The sequence below is a fragment of the Malania oleifera genome, chromosome 8 (assembly GCF_029873635.1).
Source record: "Malania oleifera isolate guangnan ecotype guangnan chromosome 8, ASM2987363v1, whole genome shotgun sequence".
NCBI lineage: Eukaryota > Viridiplantae > Streptophyta > Magnoliopsida > Santalales > Ximeniaceae > Malania > Malania oleifera.
In genome coordinates, this window is record NC_080424.1 from 63,806,905 (window position 1) to 63,820,410 (window position 13,506).

Below are 13,506 nucleotides of genomic sequence, written 5' to 3' on the forward strand. Positions count from 1 at the left end.
CACATGCACAACACATCCACACAAGAATCAAGCAACTTATACTTCATCTTCCAATGTCCTCAGTACGTGGCCCACATAGAGCGACTGCGTACATATTAGTACGTGGCCCACACAGGCACCTACGTACTTTTTATCTACACGTGACCCACACAGGCACCACTACCCACACATGGTACATAACATGGCCCACACAGACGCCATTATCCACACAGGATATAACGTGGCCCACACAGACACCACTACCCACACAGGGTACATAACATGGCCCACATAGGTGCCATTATTCACACAGGATATAAGGTGGCCCACATAGGCACCACTACCCATACAGGGTACATAATATGGCCCACACAGGCGCCATTATCCACACAAGATATAACGTGGCCCACACAGGCACCACTATTCACTAGTATCCAATCCCCATGACCTACCCGTCATACATCAGTAGAACAAGCTCCTCGACCTGCCAATGTCCTACCCTATATAAATTACAATATGACGAGCTCTTCAACCTGCCAACGTCATATCATGATTTATATCTAGGCAATACAACAACCTCCTCATGCCAACGTTATATTGAGATGCATACGAATAATCACACCAGTTAGTTCATACAGATGTATCAATGCATTTCCACACAGGAATCCAATAGATCAATTCATTTCCCACACAGGAATCCAATAGATCAATTCATTTCCATACAACAGTCAAACATAACAATTCATTTATCATGTCATAATCATTCCAAACATCCCCACATGCAAACCCAAATACCACAGTAATTCATATTCAATTTATTAGGAAAAATTACTCGCATGTCACACGAATTTAATATCATAAGCGATTATCCTAAATATAACCTTAAATCAAAATCATCATTTTCCTAGTAATTAGACTATTCTGAAAATCATATAGATAAATAATAAATTTCGTATGCTCATAGATAACTGGTTCATTTTAATAAAATACTGATATAATTTTATACCCCTTTACCTGATTCCCCGAATTACGCCTGCAGGGCTCCCAAACTTATACCCGCGGCACTCACCCGAACCCTGATTCAATCATATCAACCCCAATAAAATATTATTTTAATATTTCATAATTTATAATAATTAAATACCAATTAATTTCTAAATAACTAATTTATCCTAGTTTTGGGGCTATTTTCACAACGATCCCACGAGAAATTCGTTCCGCTAGATTTGTAGAGAATCATCCATAAATTTTCGTGGTGGTGTTCGATCGCCCATTTGACTTAAAGTTTAGGAAAAATTGAGACAATTATAAGAATTTGGCTTACCCCAGGAGATATGCCCATGCTACTCTTACGACAAATCCATTTCGGTAGATATGTCGGTGGCGGAGAATGGAATTTGGTGGTATTTTCAGATTTCCAATTGGGAAAGAATCCGCCGCGAAATCGTAGAAAGAAGAGGAATGGAGAGCGTAAGTTAAAGAGAATTTTTTTTTTCTTTCTTTCTTTTCTGTTTCTCTTTCTGTCTGTCCCGCGTGAGTCTTTTTTTTTTTTTTCCTTTCTCTTTCTACTTATTGCTTCCTTAGCCTTTAAGTTTCCTTTTTCTTTTTCTTTTTTCTCCTTTATCCATACTTTACTTATATATATATATCCAAAATCCTGAACTTTCTTAATTTAAATAATTTTCTTAATAATAATTAATTAATTATTAATAATAAAATTTTTTAATTAATGATTTTTTTTTGGGTCGTTACAAGTGTCCCCATTGACAATTTTTATTTTATTTTATTGATTTGTGATGAATTTATATATATATATATATATATAAGTACCAAAGATTAGGGAAGTTAGCTTTTGCTCTTAAATAATTTCTTGGATAATTTGGCCTAATTGGAACAAGGATGTAACTCAGATTATTATTCTTTCATTAACAATTACAAATATTTTTTTTTCAATTATAAGCTTATTCTTTACTATGATGAGGCTTCTTTAAAAACTCACAATTAATAGATTGTGGAGAAGTGACTTCTCGCATATAAGTGTTTTGAGATATTTTTATTTATTGATTTTAAAATTTATTTTTCAAATTATTAACTTGGTAGTTTGTGATGAGAAATATTTAAATATTTTAGGATTTAGGCCTTAAATAGAAAAAGAATTAATTAAAAATCCAAACAAAGCATCATTCAAATTTTGAATGATATTTATTATAAAATATATATTTGTTGAGAATTTTATTCTCCCACATTAACTCTCTATTTTGCTACTACTAACTTAGTAATTTTACAAAATATTTCACATTTTTTAAAGCAACATTTGTTATCTCAAAATGAAATAAAAATTCAAATAAATTCCAATTTTATTAAAAATTTATCACACAAAATAAAAAATAAAAATATATAACATAATAGCACGTGCGAGTGACTGACTAGGATAAGCTTGATTCTTTTAAATATGCCGCATGGATACGCGGCAATCGAACGATTGTGATGAGAAGTGCCAATCCGACGACTGTGAGCACAGTAGTACCGTAATTCTGTTGCACGAGCCTATCTGATCATTGTCCGTTCAACTCCTGGTCTCCCACTCCCTGCGGCCTGCTGATGTGCTTTCCTTTTTCAGTTCAGCTTTCTTTCATGGCGGTTCTGACCTCTACTCACCAAGCAGAAACAAAAGAGCGGAGCGAAACAAAATTGACGACATGGGTTTTGGGTTTTTCCTCCAGTTCTTGCCCAAAATCTTCAATGTTCTTGCCTGGTAAGCCCATCGATTTTTTTGTGTTATTCTTTCTTCCACTTTTTGACAGTACATATTCCTTCCTTCCTAACATTTCCGCAGAATTTTGCCTTTTTTTTTTTCTCAAGTTATCATGCAATCTTGTTAGATATGTCTTCTCCAATGTCATTCTAATGAATTATCATCTCTTCTTCGACCAATTCTGTCTGATTTGCAGGCCTTCGTTCAGTTTGCTGTACCCGTTGTGAGTGCTTAATTTTTTTTTTTTTCTACCCTCATTCCTTGTGTGTCGCTGGACATTATTACTCATATGAGCTCGTAGCGATTCATGAGTTTGGCTCATTTGAACAGGTATGCTTCGATTCGGGCAATCAATAGTGGTTCCTGCTCCAACAATCAGAAGTGTCTCACATTTTGGGTTTTGTTTTCTGTCACCGCCATCCTGGAGTTGGCGCTTTCAAAGCTGCTGGAATGGTAATCCTGAGTTCTCTAATTAGTTACCAGGAGGACGATTCAATTCTTGTTTTGTATTTTGAATTGGGAGATCTCTATTGAAACAAATTAACTAAATTCAGAATATTCCCGTTGAAAATGCAAATCTTTGGGTTAATCGCTGTCTTCTTGTTGGGACATTCTCTTTTGCAGTGTAATTGAATTGTTCAAAATCATTAATTTCGTTTTATTTATTGCAGAGTATATTAAGCTGATGCATGTTTTTTGTTGCTTCAACATGTTTTAAGCATGCAAAATGAATATAGTCATTCATCCTGTTCATGTACCTTGAGCTTGGGGGTATCAAATCCCTGCATCTAGAATGGACCTATTCACATTTGGATTAATAACTAAGCACATTTGATATAGAGTGGCTGAAATGGTAAAACTTCATGGGAAAAAAAATATATTTTTGCTTTCTATGGCATTTCCTCTAGCTCCCTTGAGCTCCAACACATACATGCATGCAACATGAATGCCAAACATTTCACATGAATGCATGCATGCATGCATGTATGTTGTATCTGCAATCCCTTTTCATATCTATATAACCCTATTTAATTGGTTGTTTCTGGAATTATATGGGTGGTCTAACAACTCATGTATTTTTGGCACTGATATTTTTATGCGTGTTTATTTGACTTGAATTTTATGTGTATTAGCAACCAATTTCATATCCAGAAAAGCCGGCTATTGTTTTATTTTTGTGTTTTCCCCTAAAAATTTTGATTACTTGCTTTATGTTGGCTATTTCAGTGGTCTTTCTGTCATATACTTTTGATAGAGACTTCTTTGACGCTAAGTATTTTGCTTGAATTTTTTTTTTAATTCACGGCAGGATCCCTTTCTGGCCTTACGTGAAGGGCATGGCTACCTTCTTGCTGGTGATACGTTGCTTTGACGGTGCTTCTTTTGTATACAAGCACTTAAGATCCTACATTTATGTGAACACTCAAAACTGTGATATCTTACAATCTCCAAAGAGGAAGGGTTTACAAGAGCCGAATGTCTTTCTCAATACAGCGGAGGGATACATTGAAGAAAATGGACCACAAGAATTGGAGAAACTCATCGTTTGCCAGGTAGAAAAGTGAGATGATTTTGTTTAACAATAAGTCATCAATTTTCTAGTGTGAGTGGTATGAAGTAAACTGATAGCATCTTATTTAGAAGCTAGATTCAATTCAACATTATTGATTTAGGCTTCTTGAGTCTATGATGAGGTTATATTTTGTTTATATTTACATGTACGAACGTATGTACTTATATGTGTATACATGTATCTATATTTATGTGTATGTATTACAGAGAAAATTTGCAGTCTCTGCTTCACAAGTCACTTCAAGGAAAGTTCAGAAGGAATGGAGTTGTCCTCTATGTCTGGTGAATGCTACTAGTGAGAAATGTTTAAGGCAACACCTACAAAGCAAGAAGCACAAGGTCAAGGAAAAAGAAATTAAAGCAAATGAACTAGCAACCATCACTAAAGTTCAGAAGGAATGGAGTTGTCCTCTGTGTCTGGTGAATGCTACTAGTGAGAAATGTTTAAGGCAACACCTACAAAGCAAGAAGCACAAGGTCAAGGAAAAAGAAATTAAAGCAAATGAACTAGCAACCATCACTAAAGTTCAGAAGGAATGGAGTTGTCCTGTGTGTCTGGTGAATGCTACTAGTGAGAAATGTTTAAGGCAACACCTACAAAGCAAGAAGCACAAGGTCAAGGAAAAAGAAATTAAAGCAAATGAACTAGCAACCATCACTATAGTTCAGCCCTCTGAAATGCTGATGAGGACCAATGAGTTGGTTTTTCTGGACAAAATCAGCCAAATTGTTGAGTTTACTCAATTGATTAAGTGGTGTAGATGGGAAAAGCCTAAGTTTGGGTGGACAAAATTAAACACTGATGGTTCAATAAATTGTGAGAATGCTGGTTTTGGTGGTTTATTACGTGATTATCAGGGTGACCCTATATGTGCTTATGTCTCTAAAGCTCCTCGAGTAGATATTTTCTTGGTTGAACTGTGGGCTGTATGGAGGGGCCTCGTTCTTGCATGGGGTCTAGGCGTTAAAGTACTTTGGGTCGAGTCTGATTCAATGAGTGTCGTGAAAACCATTAACAGAGAGCAGCCAAGTAGTTCAAAAGCTGGTAACTGTTTGAAGCACATATGGCAACTACTGACAAAGTTTGAGAAGTACAGAGTTACTCACTCATGGCGCGAAACTAACAGAGCAGCTGATTGTCTTGCAAAGATGGATCTTATGGGAAATGATGTGGTTTTGTGGCCACCTGATTTTCCCAGTTGCCTCCGAAATATCATCAAGGATGATGCTCAAGGGAAAATGTATCGAAGGGTGTGACCTGTGTTTCCAAAGTCCAAACTGAAAAGAAAATTTGGGTTTTGGGCACGTTGGGATTGTGTATGGGTGGGGATTGGGAGCAAAAATGACCGTTAACCAGACAAATTGAAAATGTTCAGCGGTTTGAAAATTTGTCCAGACAATTGGGCTTTGTGGGAGTTTCGGATTGTAATATTGCATATAGGTCTTACAGCAGAGATGGATAGAGCTCCTCTGGGTTGGTCATCTTCTACTCTGCTTGTAGCATGTCGGCGACCTTGGACCTGCACTTTTGAGGAGTGGAATCAAGCAATGTTTTAACAGCTTTTGTAATAATTTTCTGATGGGCAACTAAGAAACGGGAACCATGTGTTTAGCATTGCTATGTACCGACCAAATCTATATTTAGAACCATTTTATCAGTTTGTTTGTGTGTACATGTTATTGGGGGAATTTGAGTAGATGCAGTGTTGATTAGAGCTGAAGTAGCCTTACTTGTCCTTTGGATCTACTCAAGATATTTGATCGATTGTTTATGGTTTGCACTCCACAGGCGCGCGCGCGCACGCACACACATATCTATGTATATAAACTTAAACACATGAGCTCCCTTTTTTGTAAGGAGAAATATTTTGGATACACAGGTGACATGTTTGAATGGCAGGCTTATGGTTACAGAAGATTTTTTGGACAATTAAATAAACATATAGTAAATTACACATTCATTGTAACGGCCAACATATGCATTTTACGTCGCAAGCAGGCGCGGCCCTAACCTCCAATTTTTTTTAAATGTTATTTTAGTTTGAAACAATTTCATTGACATTATGTTATTCTCCTCATTTTTTATTTTGAAGGATCTATCTAAATGAATATTGAGATTGAACACTAGAGTGTGAGAATTGTTTTTTTTTTTTTTTTGTTTTGTTATGGATGCCCATTTCTTATTCTAAAGTTTAAATCTCGTCTTTTGAAAAATGTTCAGTGTGATGTTTTTCTATACTTTTAAGAACAAATTATTTTCTACAAGTTATAATTAAAATAAGAATAAAATTAAAATATTTTACAAAAAAAGATTTAACTATTTATTTACTTTTTTTGTTACATTAAACACTAAGAAACCCAAATCCTTAACTTCTCTTTCACCAAAACTTTTTATATTTTTAACAAAATTTACAAAAACGCACTACAATGATATCATAATAAATTATAATGTTATGGCAGATAAAACTCATCGCTTTATAAAAATAACTTTTCATAAAATTGTTTTTAACATTGAAAAAGTTATAATTCAATCATATTTTAATTTACACTTTATTCTTGTAACAATAAGAAAGGAAAAAAAAAAAAAAAAATAGAGAAACTACGGCATATTAGAAAATGCTTCAAGACACGTTACAATGTTATTTTCCTTAAAACGTTATTTGTCTCCACCAAATCAATGTGTATTGAGTCAGCAAATATGTTTTCAAGATACATTGAAACCCAGAATTTAATCTGATATCAGTTTGCATTATACACAAACGAAAACTGATCACAAACACCCTTATAATAATCCAAACAAATTTTTTGTAATTCTATTCCTATAGAAAATAGAATTCATATTTGAAAAAGATATAATTTGTGGAAGTTTTATGTAAGAATAAGAAGGAAAGAATGATGAATTTTCTATATATTTTGTGGAGTTAATTCTGTCTTTAAATAGACAGAATTATGTCTTTTCCGCAAGGTTGCATTTGTTCAAATTGCGAAGCAGATTCGACCTGGTTGCACCAGGTGCTGATCTGGTTGAGCCTTGGTCGAGACTCTCTGGAAAAATAATTATTTCTTCATGTTCAATCGATGGTACCGTCGACCGGGTCGCACCTGGCCTCCTGATCGCGCCACTTAATCTTATAAAAAATATAAGATTAATTTTAAATTATTCGATCATGATCAACGGTCATGATGCAAGTGTGCAAAGTGTTTTAAGTGCTTGTGCGCCAACTAAATGCACCACTAGCGCCCTACAACCCACGCCATGTGCGCACGCATATGTGTGTGTGCGGACGGTGTGAAGCACCGTCCTAGGGTACACTAAAGTACACACTAGCACTTTCTCTTAACCAATTTTAAGAGATTGTTCCACCTTATCATTTATTAATGATCTTTCCTTTTCCACTTTTTTCCAATGTGGGATAAACCCACATTACATTAAATACTCCTTATGAATGCTTTAAAAAATTCAAAAATGGAAGACTTTGAAAACTTATAAAATCATATATTTTAGAAAATATTTCAACCTTCCCCCACCATTTTCAAAATATAGATGAAAAACAATTTATTCAGATAAGAGATAATTTATGCATAAATGAAGGTGTTTTTGGAACTTGAACTTTCACTTAGTGAATACATATTAAAGTTAATAAGGATTACATAGTAGACGAACTTTGAACTAGCAATCCTCTTTTAATTAACCGGATACATATCACACAAAAATTATCAGATCTTTGAATGTTACTAAAAGTCGACGCATGGATTGACCTTGCGTCTATATCCCATTTTAATAAGTACTTTAGAGATAAATCTATTTCTCATACGAAGCGACACCACTTTCGACACTCATATAGGTAGGTTTATTAAAAGAACCCATGTAATTAAAGTACCTCACAGAACTTATTATAATCCTATTAAGAGCTTAAACTCAACCTTCACCTTTTTCACATTACAGGTACAAAGTACTATTTTCCTTGGGATGGATTATATGACACATATACATTTTAGTGCTTCCAGTCACTACATATGATGTACTTTGCTCATTGAACTCAAGAACTTGAAAATTTCAAGTGTTGAGTTGATTTTTTATCATTGGTGACTATGTTTTATGGATTTAAGTTCCATCCCCTTTGATGTTTTTCAGATCATGTCTCTTGCAAGTCCTTTTGTTAATGGATCGGCCAAATTTTGACTTGATCTCACAAAATCTATGGTAATTACACCATCAGTAATTAACAACCTCAAATAACTAGGTCTTAGGCCAATATGTCTGGATTTATCGTTATATTTTATTACTATATGCCTATGAAAAAGTTATCTCACTGTCATAATGCAAAGATATAGGTGGCATGGGCTTTGGTCAAATTGGAATTTCTAATAGTAAATTCCTAAGCCATTCTACCTTTTTGCTACAAGAAGCTAGAGCCACAAATTCTAATGTCATAGTGGAATCTGTTATAAGTCCTTGCCTCTTTGAACCCCAGGAGATAGCTCCTCCACCAAGGGTGAATATCTACCCAGTGGTTGATGCATGATCATTATGATCAATGATCTAACTGGAATCTGTGAATCCTTCTAAAACAGTAGGATATCCTTCATAATATATGTCATAATCCATAGTATTTTTCAAATACTTTTAACACTCTATATATAGCAGGCCAATGAATATCACTAATATTACTAGTATATTTGCTAAGTTTACCTACAACAAATTCAATATCAGGTCTAGTAGAAGTCATAGCATACACCAAGCAACCAATAACTCTATCATATTCTAACTGATTTACTGCTCTACTAGTGTTAGGATATAATTTCAAATTTGCATCAAAAGGTATATTAACAAGTTTGTAGTCATAATGATTAAAATTTTTCTGTATCTTTTCAATATAGTGTGATTGGGTGAGAATCAAATTATCATTGTTTCTAATTATTCTAATACCCAGAATCACATCTGCATAACCCATATCTTTCATATCAAAATTAGATGACAACAATTGCTTAGCACTTTCAACACTTTCAATATCAGTAACAAAAATTAACATATCATCAATATATAAGCAAATAATTACACCTTTATTTCTATTCAATTTACTATATACACATTTATCAGATTCATATATTCTAAAGCCATTAGAAAGAATAACTTGGTCTAATTTTTTCATGCCACTGTTTTGGGGCTTGTTTAAGTCGATAAAGAGACTTAACCAATTTACATACTTTAGATTCATTTCATTTTGTTTCATGTAAATTTCTTCATCCAATTCTCTATTCAAGAATGCAGTTTTTACATCCATTTGATGGATTTCGAATTTGTAGATGGAAGCTAAGGCAAGCAAGACTCTTATAGTTGCAATCCTAGCAACTGGAGCATAAGTATCAAAGTAGTCTATGCCTTCCTTTTGTGTAAAGCCTTTAACTACTAACCTTACTTTGAATTTGTCAGTTGTTCCATCTACTTTCATTTTCTTTTTGAAGATCCATTCACAACCTATTGGTTTTGAACTAGGAGGTAAATTAGTCAATTTCCAAGTTTTATTACCCATGATAGAATCCATTTCATCGTTTATAACTTCTTTCCAAAATGTAGAATTTGAGACTTCATTGCCTCTCCATAAGTAAGAGGATTTGATTCCACACTTGGTGAAATTATAGTTTGTCTAGAGTGTGATTCTTTAGTACCTTTTACTAGGTAGATTATGAAGTTTGGTCCAAAAGACTTTGTTGTTGTGATGACCCCAAAAATATATATACGAGTAGATTATAAATAATAATAAAATAATAAAAATAGTCTTTAAGTTAGTATCAATACGAAGATGTTTCTCTGTTAGGATCATTGATTCGATGTTTGATGCCTAAGGAAGACCTTATCTAGCGAGTGCTCAGAGACCATTGCGACTCAGTTGCTCCCTAGAGGTCAGCTTGGTCAAAGTTAAATTTCATAGGATAAATAGAGTAAACATAGTTAGTGTACATATATAAGTACATATATATAAAATGATACTTTTTTAACTAACATACATTATAGAAATATATAATAATAATAATAATAATAATAATAATAATAATAATAATATAGGTGTCCTTGTATACATTTCATAAATTTCGCAATATAGGTGATCTTTTCACATCTAATGCATATGGGGTCTCGAAGATGTGTGGGGTCCACAAGACCGAGTGAGGCCTATCAAAGTTGTGTGGAGCCCACATGGGACTCGATGTTGTGCGGGACCCACAAAAACGTGTGGGGCCCACATTGGTCTTAGACTCAAACATGTTTCTTCCTTCATAATAAATAATAAAATATAATTTAATAATAATAATAATAATAATAATAATAATATAATTTAATAATAATAATAATAATAATAATAATAATAATAATAATAAAATTATATATATAGGGTGTCGGCAGCAAGCGGCCGAAGCACCCATTCTCTTTCTTTTCCCCTTTTTCTTCTTTTTTTCTTTTTTCCTTCTTTCTTTCTTTTCTCTTTTTTCCCCCACATGACCCACCCTCTTTCTTTATTATGTTCCTCCTTTCTCTCTCCTTCTCCCATCTCTTTCCCCATAGCCACCAAACATTTTTCTCTCTCTTCCCCTCCATTTCCTTCTTTCCTTTTTTTCTCCCACATGCCCCCACCATTATTTTGTCTCCCTCTCTTTTTCCCTTCCCCTACGACAATTGAATTGCCGCAACCCCCTTTGGCAAAATTAAACTTCCGCACAACCCCTCCCAATTACCTATAAATAGAAGAGTTCTCTCTACTAAAATCTCATAACTTTTACGTGAAAAATATTTCCAAAGAAAGAGAAGCAAAAGTGAGTAAAAGAATTAGTGGCAGAAAGAGAATTTTTATACGTAAAATTATCACTCTACTTTTTCTAATCTCATTTTAAGAGTTAAAAGTTTGTTGTAACCGTTTCACAGGGTTAAATCAAGGTAAGTAAATTTGATTATATTAGGTTTTATTAAATTTTACTCGAGTTTATTTTTTACGTATATTTAGTTATATCAGTTTTAATTTTATTATACTTGCGTTTATTTTTTTGGGTTAAAAAATGTTCTAATCCATTCGGATAATTTTTAGCATTACTTTCTATTTAAGAAAATATTTTTAACACGAAAATCATGTGGCATGAATTTATTTCTACATTGTACGTTTAATGAAAATATAAGTAAAGATGACATGAGTTTATTTTTATGTTACATGTTTCATGAAAATATGAGTAAAAATGAAATTTTCACAATATTATTTTAATTTTATAAATTATAATAAGATGTTTTTAAAACCTCTTATGGCTAAGAAGGTTCAAAGTTATAGATGTTTGGTACTGTAATTTAAAGTTTAAAGGGATCGAAGTATACCTACACTGTTTATAGAGTGGTTTACAAAACAGTAGATTTATCCTGAGTGCACACATAATCCTGGGCCAAGACTTAATAGGAAAAATCGCACTTACAATTTACAGTGTGATTTAGTTTGGCCGGCCAGCCAGTTAAGTCTAGTCCTCAGATCGCACAACCTTATCATAATGGTAAACATGACTTGCAGTTAACAAGTCTAAGGAAGGTTTTTACAGTATATGTATATATATATAAGTATGTGAACATGACTATTTTGTGCCCAAATGATGATTTGAAGGAAAAACATATGTTTATGTGAACAAGACCATTTTTGTACCTAAATTATGATTTGAAGGAAACGTATAAAAGAAAGTATATAAATAAAACTAAATATTATAGTTACAGTTTTAGAGTTAACAAGTTCAATTTAATAGTTGCAGTTTATGGTTATAAAATTTTACTACTATAGTTGATGGTAAAAGTTTTATGTAATAATCTTTAAATCTACATTTATTTTAAATGCAATTTTGAAGTTATAGTATTAAATGTTATTTTACAAAAAAAAAAAAATGATACTGTGAAAGCTTATTTTGGTTACGCACTAATAATAATCTTATTTACTTACTGAGCGTCGTCTCACCTTAATCATTATTTTACATTACAGATAATTTTGAAGAGTGTGCTAGAAATCTAGCGTAGTAAGTGCATGGGTGGGAATAAAAAGAGTAGAGTAGAATAAGAATTAGTATAATGCCACTTGGATTATGTTTGTATATTTAGAATTTTAGGAAATGAGAATTTTTAAATATTTGAGATGCATTTGTAACGAAACTAATTAGTACTCTAATAATAAAAATAATTGAGTTTTATTTGCTTTCACTGAAAAATTATATATAGGAACTCACTATAGTTCGGGTTGTTACGGTTGTTCTCCTCCTCTTACTCCTCCTAGGTTCATTAGGTTCAAAAGGTTCACCACTAGTACAAAGTGATTTCAAATTCTCTACTGATTTATGTTGATCACTAACCTTTTCTGTGGAAGTGAACTTATTTTCATAGAATTCTGCAACTCTGGATTCTATCACTGAATTAACTCATATAGAATCATTTGGTTCAATTACGAAGAATATTTAAGCTTTGCTATGTTTAGCATAGCCAAGGTATACACATTCTATTCCTCGCTCACCTAATTTCCTTATCATAGGTTCAGGAAGCCTTACAATTGCTTTACAGCCCCAAATCTTAAGATATTTTAAATTAAGCTTTCTTTTCTTTCATAACTCATATGGAGAAGTCTTAGTCCTCTTAAAAGGAACTTTGTTTAATATATGACAAGCAATTTGTAAGGTTTCACCCCAATAATCACTTAGTCCTAAATTTGACATCATGGCATTGTTCATTTCAAACAATGTTCGGTTTTTCCTTTCTGCCACTCCATTTTGTTGTGGAGTATATGCTGTAGAAACTTCATGTATCACACCTATTGATTCACAATAGACGAGGAAGTGATATTCACCTCCTATATCCGATCTAAGACATTTTATCTTAGTATCACATTGGTTTTCAACTTCTGTCTTATAAACCATAAATTTATTTATTACTTCATCTTTAGTATGCATAAGATAAACATAACAGAATTTAGAAAAATTATCTATACATGTTACAAAATATTTTTTGCCTCCTATGGTAGGTGTACCATGCAAGTCACATACATCACTATGCACTAAATGAAGTAAAGAAGAAATTCTTGCAGTTTTGTTAGGAAAAGATTTTCTGGTTATTTTTGTTTTAATACATACATTGCACTTATCATCCATGTCATTTACATATCTAGGAAGTAATTCCATATTAGCCATATCATGCA

General features: G+C 33.1%; 1 protein-coding gene across 1 annotated transcript; it reads left to right on the plus strand.

Moving 5' to 3' along the window:
• Positions 1 to 2,455: 2,455 nt before the first annotated feature.
• LOC131162332 (uncharacterized) lies at positions 2,456 to 6,078 on the plus strand. The gene is made up of 5 exons (XM_058118686.1): positions 2,456 to 2,734; positions 2,931 to 2,957; positions 3,065 to 3,187; positions 4,044 to 4,287; positions 4,514 to 6,078. Exons 1-5 carry the CDS (start codon positions 2,679 to 2,681, stop codon positions 5,561 to 5,563), a joined length of 1,500 nt encoding a protein of 499 aa, XP_057974669.1. The 5' UTR covers positions 2,456 to 2,678; the 3' UTR covers positions 5,564 to 6,078.
• The last annotated feature ends 7,428 nt before the right edge of the window (positions 6,079 to 13,506 follow it).

What these genes read in the sequence shown, in the direction of transcription:
- LOC131162332 (XM_058118686.1), top strand. Translation starts at nt 2,679, where the DNA reads ATGGGTTTTGGGTTTTTCCTCCAGTTCTTGCCCAAAATCTTCAATGTT. An exon ending in TTCAGTTTGCTGTACCCGTT is followed by an intron (nt 2,958 to 3,064) that starts GTGAGTGCTTAA and finishes TCATTTGAACAG; the next exon opens with GTATGCTTCGATTCGGGCAA. An exon ending in AGAAACTCATCGTTTGCCAG is followed by an intron (nt 4,288 to 4,513) that starts GTAGAAAAGTGA and finishes TATGTATTACAG; the next exon opens with AGAAAATTTGCAGTCTCTGC.